Raw genomic sequence first — 21,753 nt, forward strand, 5'->3', positions numbered from 1 at the left:
ACAAGTCAAAGGCGGTTTTCTTGATTATTCTCTAGCCATGGGCCAGATACACATTTTCACAGGGAAAATAAAGCAAATATTCCAAGGAGTTTCTGTGAGTCTCTGAGAGGGAATACCCCAGGTAACTAAACCATCACCATGCTTCCAAGCTTAAGTTTAATTCCACCTCTTCCAGGACAGCCCCTTTAACACCCACTCCAGGGGGTGAGGGTGAGGTCAAGAGTGGGGGTGAGGTCAGGGGTGGGAGAGAGACACAGAGGACTATCACTATACGAACTCCGAAAGATTCCAACTGTCCCTCTCTTGTGCTCCCAATCACTTTCTGTCTTGTATTCTCTTAGTTGATCTAGACTATCTTGAAGGCAAAGATCCTTATATTCCAGTCGGGTGGACAATTGTAACCTGCTCAGTGACAGCCTAAGAATGAATGGGGAAAAAAACTGAATGCATGGCCTGAACATGCCCAAAGGTAATTGTCAAGATATTAGCACAGGTAGGATTGAAGAAAGTGCCTTCTCTCATGACTCTAACTGAAGCTGCTTACCTTTGCGGTTAGTTCACTGATGACCTCATCACAGAAGAAAACTAGCAGTGGATTGAGTAACAGGTACCACAATGGTCCCTTAGACAATGATGTGACAGTAACAGTGGTTATTATCTGAGGGGGTAAATGATGCACATAAAATCCACTTGGATTCCTGGTGAACCATAGAGCTAGGAAGAATGGCAAGGGAAGTCAAGCCTGGGAAACAAGTGATGCCTAGGGAATGTAGGCCAGAGCTTGGAATTTTCTCCACCACACCCACTTTTTTCACAGACAGTGTCTGAGTAGACTTCGCAAAAGGCAGAAGTTATAGTAGTTGTTGTAGCTAAATCTCTTATATCGATTCTCCTCAGGAAAAGCCCCCCTACATGCCTTTGCTCTTGCTGATTCCTTAGCCTGGAATACGCCTTCTTTCATCTCTTTACGTTTCCACGTGGCTAGATCCCAACCACCTTTTTAGGGTCCAACTCAAAGTTTGGGAATCTCCCTAATTTCTCTTGGTGATCTTTCCCCCAAATCAGTAATTTTCAACTGGTGTGCAGTAAGAATTTTTGAAACATGCAATCTGACCATTTAGGCAGGGACCTTAACCCCTTTTCCCTTAGACTGTCAAATTAAAAAATGATAACAGCCAACACAACAATAGCTGTCTGGTGTGAATGAGTCAAAATTAAACCTACTTTTTTTTTTCAGAAAAACTCTATAAAATCATCAATATTTTCAAAGAAATTCACCTAACTTTTTAGTGAAACAAGGCAAAGAAATTGAGGACAAATATGGCAAGGTGAAGTGGTCACTCAAGGTAACATCATCAGTTTTGAGTTTGACATTGTCCAATATAGAAAGAGCACAGCCCCTTCCTGAGTTCAAGTCTCAGCTCCAACAAGTCTTAAAAATCATTGAAAAATTCTGATCCTAATTTTCTTTAACTGGCAAGTAGGGATGTTTGAAAGATGAAACGTAGTAATACATTTGCGCTCATCTGAGGTTTGGCCTGTATCAGGTACAACAAATGCTAGTTGAGTACAGCTGTGCTGCATTTTTCACAGTGTGTTGCTCCTGCGATACAGCTGTAAATAGGAACTCCTTTCCCCTTTGAGGAAACTTTAGAGTCTCTGATAGTCTGCCTATTTATTTTTCATTTCTTGAAAAAAAATCTTTACCTAGAAATTCCTATTTCAAGGGGGCTGGATTGGGAGTAAAAGGGAGAAAACTGTACTTGAACAATGATTAAAATCAAATTACAAAAAAGAAATTCCTATTTCCACTTTAACCTGTTTGCCAGCTTTCTCAAGCAGTTAATGATTCATAAAATACTTAAATGCATCAGAGGATCTACTACCTTAAATAATTGCTTTGTAATACCAATAATGCGAACTGCCGTAAAGCTAGACTTTTAACACCTCATTTCATTGAGCAGGCATTATCTACTCTTTACCAAGAGAATTAACCAGACTAGTCCTTAAGCTCTAAAAGAGTAGAATTTAAAATAATTCTAGTGCATTTCAAAGAAGTGAAAGTACACAGAGGATCTATGTTTGACTTGGCAGAAAGAGAAGAAAACCTAGATATTTTTTTTATTTCCTGTGGCCTTGTACTTCTTAAGCCTGAAAATGGCCAGACTAGCTTTAATATTTTAGTAAAGTGAGTGACCTTGCTTAATATCTTCCAAACTTTTTCTCTAAGAACTTCAACTCTTGAAATTTGAAAGTAGTATAATGGTCACTTTAAGTTCAGGCCAATGCTGTGACCTGTCCTCTTGTGTAGGAGTTTTCCCCACAAAAATGTACTTCTGAGTTTGCCTTAGAATGAAAAAAGTAACCCATTTCAAAGTTCCAAGGAGACATTAGGAAATCAGTACTTTCCCTTGGAGATGGAGACATTGCAATGCTGAAAAGTTGAACTCTAGCTGAGGTGAAGCACTTAGAGAATTACAGATAAAGTAATAACTTATATTTCTTAGACTCTGTCTAAAACACTGTACCACTTCTACAGACACATAACTTTGGCAAAAACCACAACTATTCTTTCTGTACTTAAGTGTCATTTTTTTCTTTCTCATTTCTCCTCTTCGTCAGACCCATTGGTACTCTACCCACCTTGACCTCATAATCCCAAAGTTGCCAAAAAGTCAACATTGGCTAGAACATAGGATTTAGTTATAAAATATAAAGAAAAAATTTTAAGCATTGGAAAAGTATCACACTGATTATTTTCTCAATACTCCTGTAATACGTTGACCAAAATAAAAATGAGAGGGTGAATAACCAGCGCAGTGACATTATATGAGAAAGCAGAAGCTGTGTCTATGTATGTTAAAAAAGAAAATCCTGACCAATTCAGGATGTGTTTCCACAGAGATTGTGTTTTCTGTTTCTTTGTTTTTGTAGTCATTTTCTGAAGAGAGAGGGAGTAGTGAGCTTGTTGGTTCATTGTCTGAAATACCCACAGATGCACTGTGTGGTTAAGAAGGGGAAGGACGCCATGGAACATGTATAAAGGACCCATGGACAAAGCCAAAAAGGTAGGATGGAGGGTAGGAGGTGGGGTGGGTGGGTGGGGAAAAGTGGTGGCAGGAAAATGGAAACAACTGTACCTGAATGATACTATAAATAAATAAATAAATAAATAAATAAATAAACTGGAAAAAAGAAGTAATGAATAAAAAGTTAAAACTGGTTTTCAAATGTATATAACAACTGATGACCATGGAATGCCTGCATACCAGGCACAGTTTCATCTCAGGGTTTAAGCATACCACTCATTTACTCCCTATGACAACAAGGTAGGCACTGTTGTTAGCCCCACTTAACAGAAGAGAAAAGGGAGGCAGAAAGGAGGTAACTTGCCTATTATGGACTGAACTCCCCAAAATTGATACTGTCCCCCAATGTGCCTGCATTTGCAGATAGGGCCTTTAAGAGGGAAATTAAGAGTAAGTGCAATCATAAGGGTGATGTCCTAATCCAACAGGGCTGATGCTCATATAAGAAGAGGTAGAGACACGGGAGCTCCCTCTCTCTCTGCCATGTAAGAACACAGAGAGAAGGCAGCTTGCCATCTGCAAGCCAGGAACCAGCCCTGCCAACACCTTGATCTTGGACTTCTCTTTTCCAGAAACAGTGAGAAATTTCTGTTGTTTAATGAGCCATCTGGGGTATTGTTATGGAAGGCTGAGCTAATACATTGCCCAAGGTAGGTCAAGAGAAGCAGGAATCAAACTCAGGGACTCAGGCTCCACTCTTTACTCACAAACCACTTCACTATATGCCTCTGTAGAGTCTGGTCCCTGGACAGGGAGTAGTAAGGTCTCCAGCTTAGACTCTAGTTCAACTCTCAGTAGAAGTTTTGCTTTCATTGCTTACAGCCAGGATCCCTGAGCATTTCTTTGACTTTTCTCTGCCTCTAGCTATAAAATGGGGAAAAAATAATTTCTACCAGATAAGACCAAATGAGACAATATATATGCAAATACTTTGTAAAGTATAAATCACAAAATAAATGGCCCTGTGTTATAAAGGATAATGGCTGCAAAACTATTTGCCTTCACATAGAATCATTTCTCAAAGGCCATCCCACAGCATCTCAGATATTTCTACCTGGATGTCTAAGGGAAAACCAGGTTGAAAAGGAAGGTGGGGGGAATGGGATTCAGAAGAGGGAATATGTTCATAAAAAAACATAAAACTATCTTTTCTTATTTTCTCAATCACAGTGTTTCACTTTAGTGTCTTTGTAATAGAGTGCTGGTAGAAACCATTTATTACAGATTCAATATATTTATTTAATTGAATTAAATAAATACTGAGCAGCTGCTGCAGCCATGTGCTAGGTGCTGTGGGGAATGAAAAGTAAGTATTGCTTACTGTGTTCATAGAGCTTATGATCTAATAGAAGTAAAAGCTATAAAAAGAAATGTGGCATAATAGAAAAAAACTCTGGATTTTGAGAGTCAGAAGACAGGTTCAAGTTCTTTATCCACCTATGCCCTTTACTGGACCATTCCCCATGTGCTCCTCCTCACTAGCCATAATCACCTTTTAACTCTTAACATCTGTTAAGAGCTTAGGAAAGTCTTTCCTGTCTTTCTTGACTTGATCAAATCCCTATTCTATAATCCCACCATAATCATGAATCTTTGCTGATTGTTATACTCTTTGCCCCCTGCCCATGAGCTACCACTGTGTCTCATACACGACCTGTGCTCATCAAACTTATGAATAAGAGAAGAAGGGAGAAAGAGGGGAAGGAAGGAAACTGGCTAACGTTTATTAGTCAGCAAAGTTATTTGTTCACTCCTTTGTAAAATAAAGGGGATAAAGCCCACTTTCCAGCATTGTTATGAGAATTAAATAATCAACAAGATGCTATTTCCTAAAATGTAAAAGGAATACCATTTTAATACAAGGTAGACTGCTAAAAGCATTATAGCAGTTGGAGATGAAAATACAGACCTAAAAGAGAATGAAGAAAAGATCATTAATTCCCCACAGAACAGGGGCAGGCAGTGAACAAGCAAAGACTTAATAGAGAAGATAGTATTTACTCTATAGATAATGTGTGGGTACGAGTATGTGCATGTGTGTGTGTTTGAGTTGACTCCTCACCAGAATTTCACGCTGTAAGGATAGAGATTTCTGTTTTGTTCATACCTATATTCTCTTTTTTTAAATTCTATTTTATTCATTATGGTGTTACAGTTGTTCCAATTTTCTCCCTTTTGTCCCCCTCACCCAGCACCCACTACTCCCCTCAGGCAGTCCCCACAACATTGTTCATGTCCATGGGTCATGCATGTAAGTTCTTTGGCTACTCCATTTCCTATACTGTACTTTACATCCCCATGGCCATTCTGTGATTACCCATTTGTCCTTCTTAATTCTGTCACCTTTTCAACCATTCCCCTATAGCCCCCTCACATCAGATAACCATCACTGTCCATATCCATGATTCTGTCTCTGTTCATCTTATTTGTTTAGTTTGTTTTTTAGATTCAGTTGTTAATAGATATGTATTTATTGCCAATTTATTTTTCATAGTTTTGATGTTCTTTTTCTTAAATAAGTCCCTTTGTATTTCATATAATAATGGTTTGGTAATGAGGAACTCCTTTGGTTTATTCTGCCTGGGAAGCTGTTTATCTGCCCTTCAATTCTAAATGATAGCTTTGCTGGGGGGAGCAATCTTGGCTGTAGGTCCCTGCTTCTCATGGCTTTGAATATTTCTTGCCAGTTCATTCTAGCCTGCAAGGTTTCTTTTGAGGAATCAGGTGACAATCTTATGGGAACTCCCCTGTAGGCAATTAACTGCTTTTCTTTTGCTGTTTTTAAGATTCTCTCTTTATCGTTAACCTTTGGCACTTTAATTATGGTATATCTTGGAGTGGGCCTCTTTGCATCCATCTTGTTTAGGACTCACTGTGCTTCCTGGACTTGCATGTTTATTTCCTTCACCAAATTAGGGAAGTTTTCTTTCATTACTTTTTTAATAGATTCCCAATTTCTTGTTCTTCCTCTTCTCCTTCTGGTACCCCTGCAAATGCGAATGTTGGAGTATCTGAAGTTGTCCCAGAGGCTGCTTGCACTATCCTCTTTTTTTTATTATTCTTTTTTCTCCTTGTTGTTCTGACTGGTTGTTTTTTCTTTCCTTATGTTCCAAATCATTGATTTGATTCTCAGCTTCATCCACTCTACTATTGTTTCCCTATAAATTTTTCATTTCAATTAGTGTATTTCTTTTCTGACTGGGTCTTTTTTATGCTATTGAAGTCCTCACTGAGTTCCTTGAACATCCTTATAAATAATGTTTTCAACTCTGCATCTGATAGATCACTTCTCCCCATTTTGCTTAGTTCTTTTTCTGGATTTTTGATCTATTCTTTAATTTAGGCCCCATTTCTTTGTCTCTTCATTTTGGCAGCTGCCCTGTGTTTGTTTCTGTGTATTTATGTAGAGCTGTTACGACTCCCTGTCTTGGTAGTGTGGCCTAATGTGGTAGGTGTCTTGTAGGGTCTAATGACACACCCTCCTCTATCACCCAAGCTCAGTGCTCAAGGTGCACCTTCGTGTGGGCTCAATATAACCTCCTCTTATAGTTGAGCTGTCATTGCTATTGGCAGATCAATGGGAGGAATTACCCAGGCCAGTCAGCTGCAAGGACTGGCTGTGACCACCAACCACCAACCCCTGTCTTCTCTGAAGTATCAGTTGTGCAGGGGCAGGGTATGCAAGCCAAGGTCAGCCCCCAACTATGTTCTTCCTGAGACCATCTGCCTGGGCTATAAAGCAATCTGAGATATCTGCTACTTGTGCTGGGCTTGGAGATTCCCAGGTGAAGTCAAACTGTCAATCTAGGCTCATTGCTGCTAGTGTTGGGCCTGGGACCACTTAGCAAGAGGTACAGGGGCTGGGAGCTTACTGAGGCTGGCTGTTGCTTGTTTGATAGGATTTAGGAAGTTCTGAAGCATGATTCAAGACCAGCCATTCATATGGATAAGTCGTGGTTAATAGTTTGGGTGAGCCTGTAAGTTGAGTGGGATGGAGTCTCAGGGGATCTCCAAGGTGGGGCAAAGAGTGTTAGCCAGGTTGATGGAGTCTCAGGTATGGCAGCCTGATGGCTCTGTGGTTCTGTTGGGGGAAGGCTCAGAAAAGAGACAATGGTCTCTTCCTACCTATTTGGGATAAAGCTGTCCCCCAAATCCCACTTTGATGCCAGACACTTCAGTTCCTACTTGTATGCCACTGGTGCCTTTCAAGCTGCTAACCAGGTGCTGGAGGTCAGAGCTAGTGAGCCTGAGTAAGTCCATTTGTAGGTTCTCTAAGGGAAAGTGCTTGGAACTCCAGAAGTTTCTTCCACTGACTCAATCTCCACTGGTTTTTTGTAGCCATGGGGACTTAATTTTCTTGGAACTGGAACCCTGAGGTGGAGAACCTGATGTAGGGCTGAGACTCCTCATGTTGGGCTGGGACTCCTTGCTCCTGAGATATCCCTCCTGATTTTTTAGCCACCACAAGTGGATGTGGGACCAGCCCACTCTGCATCTCCGTCACTCTTACAGTCTGGGTGGATGTGGTTTCTATAATTTCATAGTTGTCAGACATCCATTCTTCTCAATTTATGACAGCTCTGAATGATGGTTGTTCTATATTTTAGTTGTCATTTTGATGCAGTTGTGCAAGGAGGTGAGCCATGTTTACCTAGGCCACCATCTTGACCAGCCATCTGATAGCTATATTCTCAATGCTTATAATAATATCTGGAACATGATTGGAGCTCAACAAATATTTATTTAATGAATAAATAATAATGTACCAATAATGAAGGAAGGAAGGAAGGAAGGAAGGAAGGAAGGAGATAGGGAATATCAGATGAAATTTTATGTGTATAAGCATAGACAAAACATAGAAAATGGTGTTGATGTGGGAAGTCTGGACTTAGAGAGACGAGGTTGCAGAGGAGGTGGGAGGGAGAGGTAAAGGCTTCAGGAAACATGAACACATATGTTTTTAGTTGATGAATAACCTGGTGGTCTCATGGACTTTAGACCACGTTTGCATGGCTGATTTGCAGAATTTCTAAGTTTGCAAAAAAAAAAGGCCCCTAAGCACTGATATCTTTAGGTGAAAATGAAGTGGAAATGGTCTGACTATTACAACATTGAAATGAAATCTCTCCTTCAGGCCTAATAGCCAGTCAGCACTAAGTCCTCCTCTGCACAACATGGGTCTTTGACAACATGTGGCATACAAATACTATAAAGGAAAAATTGTGTGTGTAATTATAACAAAGATAAAAACTATGGAAATCATCAGGAGCATCTGAATTCAAAATGCCAGTGAATATAAATCATGCTATTTGAACTGAAATGTGGCATTGCTACAGATAGTGGTTAAAATTTTAAATTATATGAATAATGAATAACGTGCTACTTCTAAAATTATAAAAGTGTAATTGCTCTTACCTTTTGGAAAAATCTTGCTCATAAAGGTGGTTACTATGACAAGGGGAACTGAAAATAAACTGGGTACTAAAGACTTTCAGTCAGTGCATCGTGGCCTTTTTTTCTAAATGTTAAGAAATTACTACCTAATCAGTGTCAGTGATAATGATCTTTAATCTTACCAGTGTGAGATTGATGATAAATACCAAGTACTGATTTTTTAATAACATAAAAAAACATACATACAACATATTTTCAAGTCATCTAGTTCTCCTTAACAGAAAGTCTTTACAGTCCAGTTATTGTAATATAATTCAAATTAAATGTTTTAAGGTGTCATTTTAATGCAAATAACATAGCAGCAGACTTTTAAACTATTGGTGCCCAAAGCTTATTTTTATCTAAGGTTCAGAAATAACTGAATTCTTGTCTAATTACATAATGAATAATTTGGAACCTCATTTATTTAGAGAGTCTCTGGCATAGCAAATCCATTTAAAATGATGCACAGGAGCAGGTAATTAAAAATTAAAGCAGAAATCAAGATGAAAAGACAAGATTGAAGCTGGTTTCAACTGTTCAGGTTAGCTGAGAAGAGCAGTGAAATGGTAGAGGGAGGAGCTTAATAGACTGTCAAAGAGACAAAGAGAGTCAGGATAAGGGAGTGCAGCTTCCTGAGGCACCAATGACTTTTTTAATCTTTCCTGTATATGTCCAGTTGTACAGTTGACAACATACAACTAGGAGAGGTAACAACTAGGAGAGGTAACTTGATTGGGTATCCATGTGTGTTGAGGATTCACAGACACAGGAAACCCTTCCCATGTCTCCTGTTCTAGAAGGGAATGCCAGTCCTTCTAACTAATTAGAAGAGAACAGAGCATCCAATGAGCAGAGCCATTGGACATGGATGTGCCTAGTCCACAGCAAGCTCTGTTATAGCAAGCTCATGGTGTTGGTTGAGCAATAATACACGCAGGCACATACGTAAAATAGTCTTCAATAATGAATTTCATAGTTTGCTAATAGATTTTGCATACATAATCTCACTTCATTTTCACACCAGCCCTCAAAAAGAACAAATACCTTTAGTAGTCCCATTTGCTACCTTCAGATTAGGTAACAAATCTAAGGTATAACATACCAAAGGTGCTAGGACTAGACTTCAAAACTTTTGCCTCCAAATCCCAAAATGTACTCACTTCCTGTTAATTGACACGTCCTTATTTCTTTTACTCTTACTAGAACTTTCTCTCTCTTTTCAACCTCATTTTTCTTTTACCAACTTCTTCACCATTTCTTTCATTTTTCTTCCTTCCCTTGCCATTTCTGCTCATTTCCTCTTATTCCTACCTATGTCTTGGTTCTGCCAGCAACCTCAGAGAGTATATACAGCTCAGCCAAGCAGACCGTCTCAGATCTGAAGAGTCTGTTGATGTGCTCTGAAAGGCAGAAAGCTTTGCTGTGTCCGAGGTTGCTCCTGTTATAGTAAAAGCATCGCCCACTGAGAACTTGTTCTGGGAAATTGAAGTACCTATGTGTTAGATATAAGACTTTTCGAAACTCTTCTTTCATGCCAGAAAATAAGGATCTCATAGATCCTTAAGTTCACATGGAGGTGGTTGGTCTATAAAAGAATGCCAAATATGTGGTCTTCCACATGTCCTTATGTCTCAACTTGGAATTACAGAAATCAAACCTCTCTCTATTGCTGCTCCAGGAAGAAACTTAGACTCTGTACAAAAAAGACCACTTACAACATTTTGCTAAATCGGAATCATAAAGCAAATGTCCAGGCTTCTACTCATTTCCCAAGGAATGAGTAGAACTCAAGGATCAAGGAACCTTGGATCAAGTATCAAGGATCAAGTGAACTCATAAGCAGAAATGATAACTATCCACAGCAGTGACTCTCAGAGTATGGCCTTCTCAAAAACATCTACACCAATTAAGAACTTGTTAAAAATGCAAATACATGGTCTCCAGACCAAATCTAATGAAGATTAGATTCACTTCACTGTATCTCAGGTTTTAAAAAGCCTGAGATACAGTGAAGCTGCAATAAGTGAACTGCGATAGAGCGAGGGATGACTGTATACTTCACTTGGTGAGTACCCATATAGAATTTTATATGTTGTTAAAATTATGTAGGTTTAAGAACGTAGAAAGTGTTTAAGAGCATATGAAGTGTTTATAAGAGTGAGGGAAAGGTTAATAAGAGAGTGGGAAAAGTTTATAGGAGTGTGGGAAGGGTTTATAAAGCCTTAAAATATATATAAATAATAAAATAAATATAACACTGCTACTTCATGGATTTTCACCTATTGCGGGGGTCTCTGGAATGTGACTCCTGAGATAGGTGAGGGATCACTGTATTAGAAACACCCAGGCAGAAAAGCATCCTTCCTGAGACTATCCTTTGATGCCCATCAATATAAATGTCCATGTCAGCCTTCAGCCACTACTTCTTTATGGAATCCCTGCAAAGTGGAGTTAGAAAAGATCCTTCCTTGTGGAGCTGACAATCCAGCAGAAACTGTGCATATTGCCTAAGTGTAATGAGTGCTAGGAGGAAGTATTATGGAAGGGAATTCACTTAATGCTAGAACCTTGTGTTGGCGGAGAAAGGCGATGACCTCGGAGACAAGATGATTGCATTGCTTACACTGGCATGCCTGCAAGATGAAACATACTCCTATCAATAGCTGTGGCTCTCTCAAATGAGCAGGGGAAGGCAACATCCTCCTCAGAGGAGTGCTCCCCATCTCCTACCTACCCCTTCCCTCCTTTTCTCCAGAGTTCCCCTGGTGGAGTAGGGACTGGAATAGGCATGAATATGTCAGCATACATATTCTGTATGCTGGGGGAAGAGTCAAAGTAAATTCTATAGTCTATAGCCTGACTTAACTACTCCCTACTACCTATTATTTTTAGTTATTAACATGGTTATTCTCTGCTCTAATATTCATACAACTCACAAGTTTAAAAGAAATACTGTGTGACATCCCATAATACATAGATTATTGAGTTCTTGGTAAATAAGTAAAGGGAAGGTTGTGAGGGAATCTGAGGCTGGAGCCTCCTTCTGCCCCCTGCTTTGTGTACATCTCTCCACAACCATCCTGTAACACAAGATCTAAAAGAAAGGGCCACTAGGCACAAAACCAAGTACACACTTACTGTTGTCCTCAGCAACACAACGTCTGCTTCTTGCAACGAACATGGGATGCAGTTTGCCCACACGTGCCAGGCAGGTCTCCAATAAAACACCAAGGGGAGGATCCCAAATGAGAAGATAGATGCAGCAAGGCAGAGGGTTTTCCGGCAGCTGTGAGTCTGGTATCCAAATATCTCCTGGGGCAGAACCAAAATGACTCCAATTATTGGGTAAGCACAATAAGCAACAACAAAGTGGGATTTTGGTGGTGAAACTGGGAACAAAGAGTAGAAGTTGAGCAGGATGAAGGAAGGACAGACTGAAGTACTGAGAGAGTGAAAAAGAATCCCTGACAGTGTAAGATATGATCCCAGGCCTCCAAGAAGTTGCAATCTAACTGGAAAATTCTGTTTCTACAATTTGAGGACTCAGCTGTCCCATGCCAAGCACTATGCTAGGTGCTCTGTTGTCTTGTTGGAGTCTCACAATCATCCCCTGCATAGGATATCACCCCTACATCATAAATGATGATGCTGAGCTCACAAAGGCTTAATGGAATGACTTCTTCAAGGGCACACAGCTAAGTTTGGGTACCAGTATTCAAACCCAGGTCTGTCAGCCTCCAAGTCTTAAGCGTGATTCACAGCCTTCACAGACATGACCATGAGACATGTGCCAGGAGCACTAAGTGACCCCAGCAATGAGTGATTCCCTTGGCTGGGACAAACAGCCTCTTACAGAAAGGGACTCGAGCCAGGCCTTCAGTTTGGAATTAGGATTTAGTTAAAGTGTTTAACTGCAGGAGGATGAACAACAAAATGCCAACCTTCCTTTAGGGACTTGAAGTAGAGCTATGCATTCACACCCTCCTCTCTTGTTCAATAACAAAAAGAATTTCACAGCAAGAGGGAAAAGTCATAGAGACTATTTGATTTATTTTGACTGATGCTTGTTGAGCACCTGCCACATGCCATTAGGGGATATGAAGCCCTGGAGGATACAAATATGAACAAGGTAAGAGTCTACTGCTAAAAAATTTATAATTTGGACAAACTTCTTCCTTCCAAGCCAAGCCTGAGACAGAATAGGAAACCGCCCCTGAAGTTTATGGCCTCAACTTCACAGCTATATCACACAAAGCCGTAGTACACACTATACTGGTCAGAATGGCTCGAATCAGGAAGTTAGAGTGTCCTGGTGAAAAGCATATTCTCTGGACCAAGACACTTTGGGTTCAAAGCCTAGCTCTACTGCTTGCTGGGTGAGACGTTGAGGAAGTTATTTAACCTCTTTATTCCTCAGGTCGTCATCCATAAAAAGGGGGCGGTGCTAGTACCACCTCACAGGATTGCTATAAAGCTTAAATTAGTTAATATGTGTAAATGCTATCTATGTAAGTATTTACTCTGCTACAGTTGCTACACTTACCTTTATTTTACAATCTCCCCAAACATAGATGTGAAATTCTACCCCTTTGTTTATTGGCACTCAGACGTAAGAATTCCTAATGTCAATAGTTCTGTTCTTGTTAGAATCACCTGCTAGGATAACATGGAGCCAAAATATGCAACTTTAAATCCACCAGCTTCTTGGTGTCCCCTGATAAAGATTACATTATCAGAAAAGGTTCTGAGATCCCTGGCCGAAGCTGCCTTCATGTGTAATTATTAGGCACTTCCCTCTCATTAGCGGCACATGCAGGTGCTGAATGGCTTTCATGGGTAGTGTCCACATTTGGTATGCCTTGAATAAATGTTCACAATAGTTCACAAATGCAAGCTCTTGACTGAGTTTGCAAAATAGAATGTCTTTCCTGCCACAAAAACTCTTCTGTCCCAAGCTCAATGTTGCTCTCCAGATGTCAAGACCAGAATGGCTCTGTTCTCTCATCATACCTGAAGCAATGCTTTGAGATCCCACATTGTGCAGGGTCCCCATCCTAAATCCCATATCTGTCCTGAGATCATCTGCCATCTTTTCTCATGTGTGTTTAATGTTATGATATTTTAAAATAGACCAACTTCTACCATGTAGCTGAGCCATTTTATCATCTTTTTACAATATATTTAAAAGCTTCCCTCTATTGCCATTGAGCTCCATCTAATCTGCCTGAGTCACACCAGTTCTACAGAACAAACCTCCCTGCGACCATGCATTCTTTTCCAGGCTATGCAATGAGAGCCCTCTGCAGTTTCCAAAGTGTCTTCATGTTCATTATCAAATTTAAGCAAGCAGGAATTATTATCCTCATTTTCCAGCTAAGAAAAACTGAAGTGTAAAGGTATTATATGTCATAATTATTATTAGCAACTATTTGGTGACAATTATAGCAGCTAACATTAATCAAGCACTTAAAAGCACTTTACACATTTTGTTTAAAAAAAAAGAGAGAACAAATAAGTTTCCTAAGATATACAGATAGCTCATATTTAACTCGAAACTGAGCTTCCAGTCTAGACTTTTGCAGCACATGAAAGATAATGTGAGCTGGTCATTTTTACTCTAAGACTGTTTTTCCTTCTATGTAGAATTTCCGTTCAATTTAACAAATGTTTTTAAGTGTCCCTCACGCCCTGGCTGGCGTAGCTCAGTGGATTGAGCACGGGCTGTGAACCAGGTATCGCAGGTTCGATTCCCAGTCAGGGCACATGCCTAGGTTGCAGGCCATGGCCCCAGCAACTGCACATTGATGTTTCTCTCTCTCTTTCCCTCTCTCCCTCTCTCTCCTTCTCCCTCCCTTCCCTCTCTAAAAATAAATAAAGTCTAAAAAAAAAAAAACTTAAAAAAAAAAGATGGCTATTAAAAAAAAAAAAAAAAGCCCTGGCTGGCGTAGCTCAGTGGATTGAGCGCGGGCTGGGAACCAAAGTGTCCCAGTGTCCCAGGTTCGATTCCCAGCCAGGGTACATGCCTCGGTTGCAGGCCATAACCCCCAGCAACTGTACATTGATGTTTCTCTCTCCCTCTCTCTCTCTCTCTCTCTCTCTCTCTCTCTCTCTCTCTCTCTCTCATCTCCCTCCCTTCCCTCTCTAAAAATAAATAAATAAAATCTTAAGTGTCCCTCACATAGCAGGCACATGTTAGACCCAGAGATGAAGGAGACATGTCTCTAGCCTCAAGAAGCTCCTTGGTTTAATGGGAAGAGAGACACATAAGTAGATATGATAGTTAAGTTTGGAGAAATAAAAGCATTGTATAGAGAGGTGACTATAAAAATTGTCATCTAAATGAGGTCTTATTAGTGACACTGGAACACCAGTGGTAGATCAGAAGTGTTTCAGGCAAGCCAGGTGAATACTCCCCTGAGCATGACTCTAAAAGCTTGCCTGCTCTCAGTCCTATGGCTCCACACCCCTGGTTAGTAGCTCATGACCCATAATCCACTGCCAAATTTTCAGTAGAGAAGCTAAAATAATGTGGATAAGGAATTTTCAATTACTGTTTGTTGAAGTAAACTGAACTGTACTAACTTAAAGTGAATCACACTTCAAGGACCATTAATAGGTACTGGGTTTAAAATTGCAAAAATGAGCATGGTGCTGTTTTTTTATAACCCTGTAGCAATTTGCGTCCTCCCTTATGGAGTGCCTTCCATGTCCCTGGAAATGCTCGAGGGAACTATCCCAGCTACTCCACACTCCACCCACCCTTACCTCCCACAAAAAAGGAATTGCTCAGCCAAAAATAGAATATTGGGAAAATGTCAAGAGAACATTACACTCATGGCAGTCTACATGCTTTAGGAAACAGCGCACTGTCCCTTTCTTTATCCCCTTCCCACCCGCAGGCTCTCCTTTTCCGCTGTCCCTCAGCATCTAGATCTTTTGTCTCCCTTTAAAAGGCTTAAACTTTAGCTTCCAGGTATACAGGCCTTCTCCCTGCAGAGGCCCTATAATCAAGAATTCAAACTGTGCTCCTCAAAACAGGTGTTTAAAGTTTGTTAACAAGTAGTTGCCAAAGCCAACAGAACCCCTGAAAAATCTATAGACTCTCTCCCCAGAGAAATACAGAGACGCAGACACATAAACTCCACAGAGATCCAGGAGGTTCCCAGAGTCTAGAAAAGACCCTGTCCCAGAGGGTTCCTAAGGCTGAACCAAGGTCGACCCTTCAGGGTTTATACTCTGTACTTAACTTAGGGCCTGACACTAAGTAAATGCATAGTGAATGCAGAGGTATGAAGACAGAGGCTCATGGAAATGCAGGTGCAGGTGAGGGTGACAATAAGAGCAGCACAGGGCTGATTCCAAGGATCCTTACAGGGTGATGTGATCACCCGAGGTTCAACAAGTCCTGAGAGTGGCTCTCAGCCTTCTCCTCCCATGGCTGCCAACAGGGAAGACTCAAGTTAATCAGGCCTCAGAGGTGGAGTGTAATGAGAGAGTGAGATATATGTCTATAACTACCCAACAACCAGATAGATATATGGGTAGGTATTAAGAGTTTGTTTTCTCCCTAATGGCAACATTGCCATAGTCGTTACTGTCCTGCCATAGAGCTTTAAGGAAGCATAGTGCTTACAATGAATTCTGGAACCCTGGCTGATTTGGCTCAGTGGGTTGAGCACCAGCCTGTGAAACAAACTGTTGCAGGTTCAGTTCCCAGTCAAAGCACATGCCTGGGTTACAGGCTGGGTCCTAGGTTGGGGGCATGAAGGAGGCAGCCAATCGATGTTTCTCTCTCTCTTTCTCCCTCTCTTCCCCTCTCTCTAAAAAATAAACAAAATCTTTTTTAAAAAAAGATAAAATGGACTCTGGAGTCATATCAGATCATCTTCTACCCTGAGTAACATGCTTTCTTTAAACATATTAATTCATTCTATCAAATTACAAACACAAATCCCGTTGGTCTGGGAGCCATTTATTCTCTCTAAGACAACTTTGCATTTCTCTACTGGCTTCCTCAAATATTTGAAAGTTTGAATAATTCATTTTTTAAAGTTTACCTCCCTAAAGATAATATCTTTGCCCTTACTTTGGATGTGAAGGAAAAGTTTTATTAATAATTCCTATGCACTACAACAAATCATGCTGAAGGAATTAACTCACCCCATTGTTCATCCAACCCCAAGCCCCAGTCAAATTTCTGCCTCAGTTTCTTGTTTCACACACTTCCTTGCTAAAGGACAATTTTGTAAGTGTCCTGTAAATGAACTTGACTTCTAAATCCAGAAGATGAGAGATTTTTAACCTGAATGATGTAATCCAGAAGTCTTAAATTAGGGGCTTAACATTTATGATCTGCACAATTGTATTGATGACCTCCTAAGTAGTTCTTAAGACTTTAAATCAGTCCTCAGTTATTTTCATATAAAAATTCTGACTGCTGCCTTCTCTTTAAAATAAATCAGAAATTTTGAAAACACTGCACACACATTCTTGCACTGTAAGAATCACCTCGAGAGTACCAGGAGATGTGCAAAATCACCCAGGAACTAACCCAACACCATCCAGTGAAATGGGGCTTGAGGTGCCTTCACACAGTGTGATCTGAAACAGCATCGTGAACAAATCAGCTCCAGCAACACCTAACAGTATGGCTGACTCTTAGTAACATAATAAATAGCAAGTGAAACAAGTCAGTGAGAAGGATTTCATCAGCATGATAACCTTTCCATAAGGTTAAAAACAACTAAAATTTAAAATATTTTTAGGATACACTTAGGTAAAAAAAAAACTCTATGGAAAGAAAAGCAAGGGAATAATAAATTCATGAGGCAAGACGATGCTTACCTGTACTGGGGCAAGGCAGGGAGGTGAGGGGCTACATTATCAAATGTAAGGTATTGTCAAGGTCCTAGTTTTTGTTTGGGGTTGTTGGGTCATCACATTGTGATAGAGGTTTAATTAACTAAATAAATGCAACACATCATGGGTAAATACTGACAATATGTCATGAACCCAAGATATGGACAATCTAATTGTGAGCACTGAAGCCTTAGGACAAAAAGAAAGAAAGAATCAGCCAGAGCAAGCAAGAAATGAGCAAGGGCTCTTCTCCCTTTCCCCATGGCCTGTGCCGTGCTTTTTTCCCCAACACTTAGGCCACGTGTCAGATTCCATTTCTTAGCTCATACTGGGCCTGCTTGTTGGAGTTACTGTCTCATCCTATATACAGGCCAGTGTTTTGTAACCAAGGGTGATTTTACCCACAAGGAGACATCTGAAAATGGCTAGAGACATTTCTGGTCACTCTCAACTGAGTTAGAGGTGCCACTGACATCTGATGGGTAGTACAGGCCAACAATACTGCCAAATATCTTACAATGCAGAAGACAGCTGCTCCCCAACCTCCGCAACAAAAAAATTATCTGTTTCAAAATAATGCCATGGTTGATAAGCTTGCTGTAGGCATTTCAGCTCCCCACATAACCTAAGTATGGATGCCACCTTTAACACCCAGACCAGAACTAGAACATTTTGATATGGAAATCCGTAGTAAGAAAGGATTCACACATGCCAAATGATCACTAAAGTCAGCTGTGGTCACAGCAACTCATTTTGCAGCTGAGCCTACTGAAGTGCTAAGAAAGAAAGAAAATTGCCTGCGTGGTCTACACCTGCTTCCCTCCCCAAGCTAAGCCACTCTATTTCACTCTGCCCCAGCCACAAAGACATTTCCTGAACTCACGGAGCACTTCCCTGCCTCAAGGTGTTCCCGTGGCTGGCTACTTCTCATCCTTTGAAGTCTCCTTTAAATGTTTCCTTCTCAGACAGGTTTCAACCAATCTTCTGTATTTTAATTATAAGCCCCTGATCTCATACACTCTTTACGAACACTTCTTTTTAGCATTTGCACAATTTGCAATTAGTATTTTTTGCTTACTTTTCCAACTGTTCCTCTTTTCTGTCCCCCACAAACAGACTTTATGTTCTATCACTTTAGGATCCAGTCAAGATTGTTTCTTCCAATGCTGTTAACCCAGCACCTAGTACATTATCTGCATATAATTGACACTTGGAAAATATTTGCTGAATGAATGAATGAGCAACTCTACTAGAGCAAAGAGGGAAGGAGGGAAGGAAGGAAGGAAGGAAGGAAGGAAGGAAGGAAGGAAGGAAGGAAGGAAGGAAGGAAGGAAGGAAAGAAAACTTAATAAGCCTTTACTATCCTTGTTCCTAACGCAACAAGCTTATTAACTATGTCCTCTTCTTGGACACTCTAAAAATTAAATCAGTCCACTGGGGAAACAGGGTAAGGAAGTGTAAGCAACTCCCAGATGCAGCTCTCTGACTTTGGTCATTTGGAACTGTTAACCAGTCTCATTATTTGCATCATAATGAAGTTAACCTGGAAGGCGAGGTTTCTTGAGCAATGCTTTTTCTTCTTCCTTATAATCTGTCTCCAGAAGTTCAAGAGTTGCTCAAGACTGAGTTTCACAACCTTACCTTCAAAGGAGACAAACCAAGTCCGGGCTGGAAGGGACAAACTAATCAGGACATCTGCTGCCCCAGCTCCTGCTCTGGACCAAAAGGTGTTTTCACAATTGTCTCAGGTGAGCAGTGCTAATTTCCCAGTCTAATAAAGTACTTTACAAAAAAATTACTTTTATAAAAGAAATATTCTCCAATATTAATTACTTAACTGCTGTGTCCCATTTTCCATGAACAATGTTGACATCTGTTGAGTGGTGGCAAGACTGAGCCTTGAGGGGATCCTTAGGAGTCAAGTGACCTGGCCACCATTCTCTGTCTCATGGAAGACTCTTAAAATGGCATTTAACTCTATTTAACTCCTGGTTTTGGAATTCCACCTCTCTGGCCATTGAGTCCCAGTTTTCTTGCCATAGCATTACCTCATGCAGTTGCTACAGGACACAGTGAAATGACATCTATGTCAGGTGTCAGGTCCCAGAACCGAGAAACTCATCATAAAAATCCTTAGCTGCTGCATCCCCGGCATAAAGTCTCAAGGTGTCTTTGCTTCAATTCAATTCAAATTGCCTCCTGTGTCTAAGGCCCCGGGTAAGATAGGACTGGTGGAGATAAATTTCCCACACTCAAGGGTCTGACAGGAAAGATGATAAATTGAAAAATAAGTATAATTCAGAGCAGAAAACATTGTGTCATATGTTTTCTGGGAGAAAATGCTATTAGATTAAAATGATGAAGATATACTACTGAGATGATGAGGAAAAATTTTTCAGGAGAATTGCTACCTGAGGTGAACTTGGAAAGAATTGTTAGAATTTCAATAATTGCCAAAGGAGGGTAGGAGAGAGGCACTCCAGACAAGATCAGGCTTGTTCAGGGTGGTATGTCTGTAGAAAAGAGGCACTCCAAATGGAGGAACTAGCCTCATGCAAAGGTGTAAAATCTGAAAACATGGAGTGTATTTAAGGATAAAATGTCAGTTTAAGGTATTACAGGTCAATGTACCATTGTGTTACAGCGAACCCAGTCACCGATAGCCAAATAATGCACCTTTGGGTGGCACTTTAGGATTCTAGAACATATACTCCAGCTAACCATTGGCCAGAAGAGTTTGCTGAACCCCTAAAAATACATCTCCACTTCCCCCCTCTGCAACCATAGGGTGGACCTCTGGTGGCTTCCGTGCAACTGGTGTCTTCAGGAGAAGTCCGGGGCTGAGGGGCCCCTTTCTCTAGCCATTCTGACTGGACAGCAGTCTGGTTATGGAAGCAAGGTGAACATACATGCTTAGGACATTAGTGTCCTTTGACTAATCAGTGTTTCCTTTTTTCAGCCAGGAGGCTGCCACATGGCTTGGCTGCCAGAAAAGCAACCTGTCCTACCCACCCCTCCATGGAAAGTAGGGTAACACCCCGCCCCACAGATAATTGTCCACTTGGCTGAAGCTCATGAAAATACAGTTTGTGTGAATGATTTCTCTTTGTGTCCCTCTCACCCTAAATATGTATTGTTCCATATTCTGCTTTAACCCTTGTAATCCTATAAGGAAGGTAATATTAGCCATGGATGAGACCTAAAAAAGGTAAGGCTCAAGGAAGGTAAGAACGTACCGAGAGTCACCCAGCGGGTAGGTAACTGAACCACGTTCTTCCTACTTAACTCCTTCTGCCCAAGAAGACCGCCTCTCATGAAGACAATCCCTCTTCAGCTCTCTGACGTTGTCATCTGGCAGGTGTCATGTGGAGCAGTACCTTAACTTTTGCTGATTCCTTTCTTTTCAACTAGTAATGAATCCCCCCCCCCCCACCAGACAAGTTCTCAGGTTCTCCTTAAACAGGTTCCCACAAGCTTCAAGTTACAGAGTAAGAGGATCTGGGCAAGAGGGACTCCACCCAGCAACCGGATGGTGGTTTCTACAGGCAACATTTTCATCTTCTGAGCTGGCAATCTGAGACATGTGAGGCAGTCAGAGCACAGACAGGTCAGTATCTGAGACTACCATCCTACCTGGGGGCTAACTCACTGCACTGACTTACTCTCAGAATACAGGCCTGAGACAGAGCAGAGCAAGAGAAAAGGCCACATTCAAAGATGAAACACGGATTCAAGACCTGATTCTGCCACTTAATCATTTTATCAGTAGATGAGTGGATAAAAGAGCTATGATACATTTACACAATGGAATACCACTTAGTCATTAAAATAGGAAGAAAAGTTTACTTTTTGCGATAGCATGGACAGACCTGGAGAGTGTTAATGCTCAGTGAAATAAGCCCGTCAGAGAAAGACAAATACCATATGGTTTCACTCATATGTGGAATCTAACGAACAAACTGATATAACAACCAAAACAGAGACAGACTCACAAGTAGAGAGTGGGCTGACAGTTCTAGGGGTGGAGGGTGGAGGGATCAAGCAAAAAAGAAAAACAATTCATGGACATGGGCAACAGCGTGGTGATTGCAGGGTGGGGATGGAGGTAGAAGAAGGTATAGGGGAATAAATGGTGATGGAAAAAATAAGATAAAAGATATTTTATTAAAATAAAAATATTTTATTATCTGGGAGTCAGGATCCCACTTAAAAATAAGAATACTAATGCCTACCTCACAAAATTGTTATGACAATGAAATGGAGTATCAGTGGTAAAATGTTACTTAAATATTAGCTGTCATTATGAAGACAATTAGACTGTAGGCTGGTTGGTAAACCCTTAGTGACAACCTGACATGCCTGGCCCCTC

At 40.7% G+C, this 21,753-nt stretch overlaps 1 protein-coding gene and 1 long non-coding RNA gene across 2 annotated transcripts in view; one reads left to right on the forward strand and one right to left on the reverse strand.

Moving 5' to 3' along the window:
• The window catches only part of ATP13A4 (ATPase 13A4), a 116,281-nt gene that overhangs the window by 66,928 nt on the left and 27,600 nt on the right, over positions 1-21,753 (reverse strand). The window contains exon 2 of the mRNA XM_028504791.2: positions 11,664-11,837. Coding sequence (XP_028360592.1) covers positions 11,664-11,837 — 174 coding nt within the window. The remainder of the gene's footprint in view (positions 1-11,663; positions 11,838-21,753) is intronic.
• On the forward strand, positions 11,786-21,202 carry LOC118498840. Its single transcript, XR_004901318.1, has 3 exons — positions 11,786-11,870; positions 18,986-19,132; positions 20,848-21,202. It is a non-coding gene; the product is annotated as an uncharacterized LOC118498840 (long non-coding RNA).

This window comes from Phyllostomus discolor, chromosome 2 (genome assembly GCF_004126475.2).
Source record: "Phyllostomus discolor isolate MPI-MPIP mPhyDis1 chromosome 2, mPhyDis1.pri.v3, whole genome shotgun sequence".
NCBI classification, from domain to species: Eukaryota; Metazoa; Chordata; class Mammalia; order Chiroptera; family Phyllostomidae; genus Phyllostomus; species Phyllostomus discolor.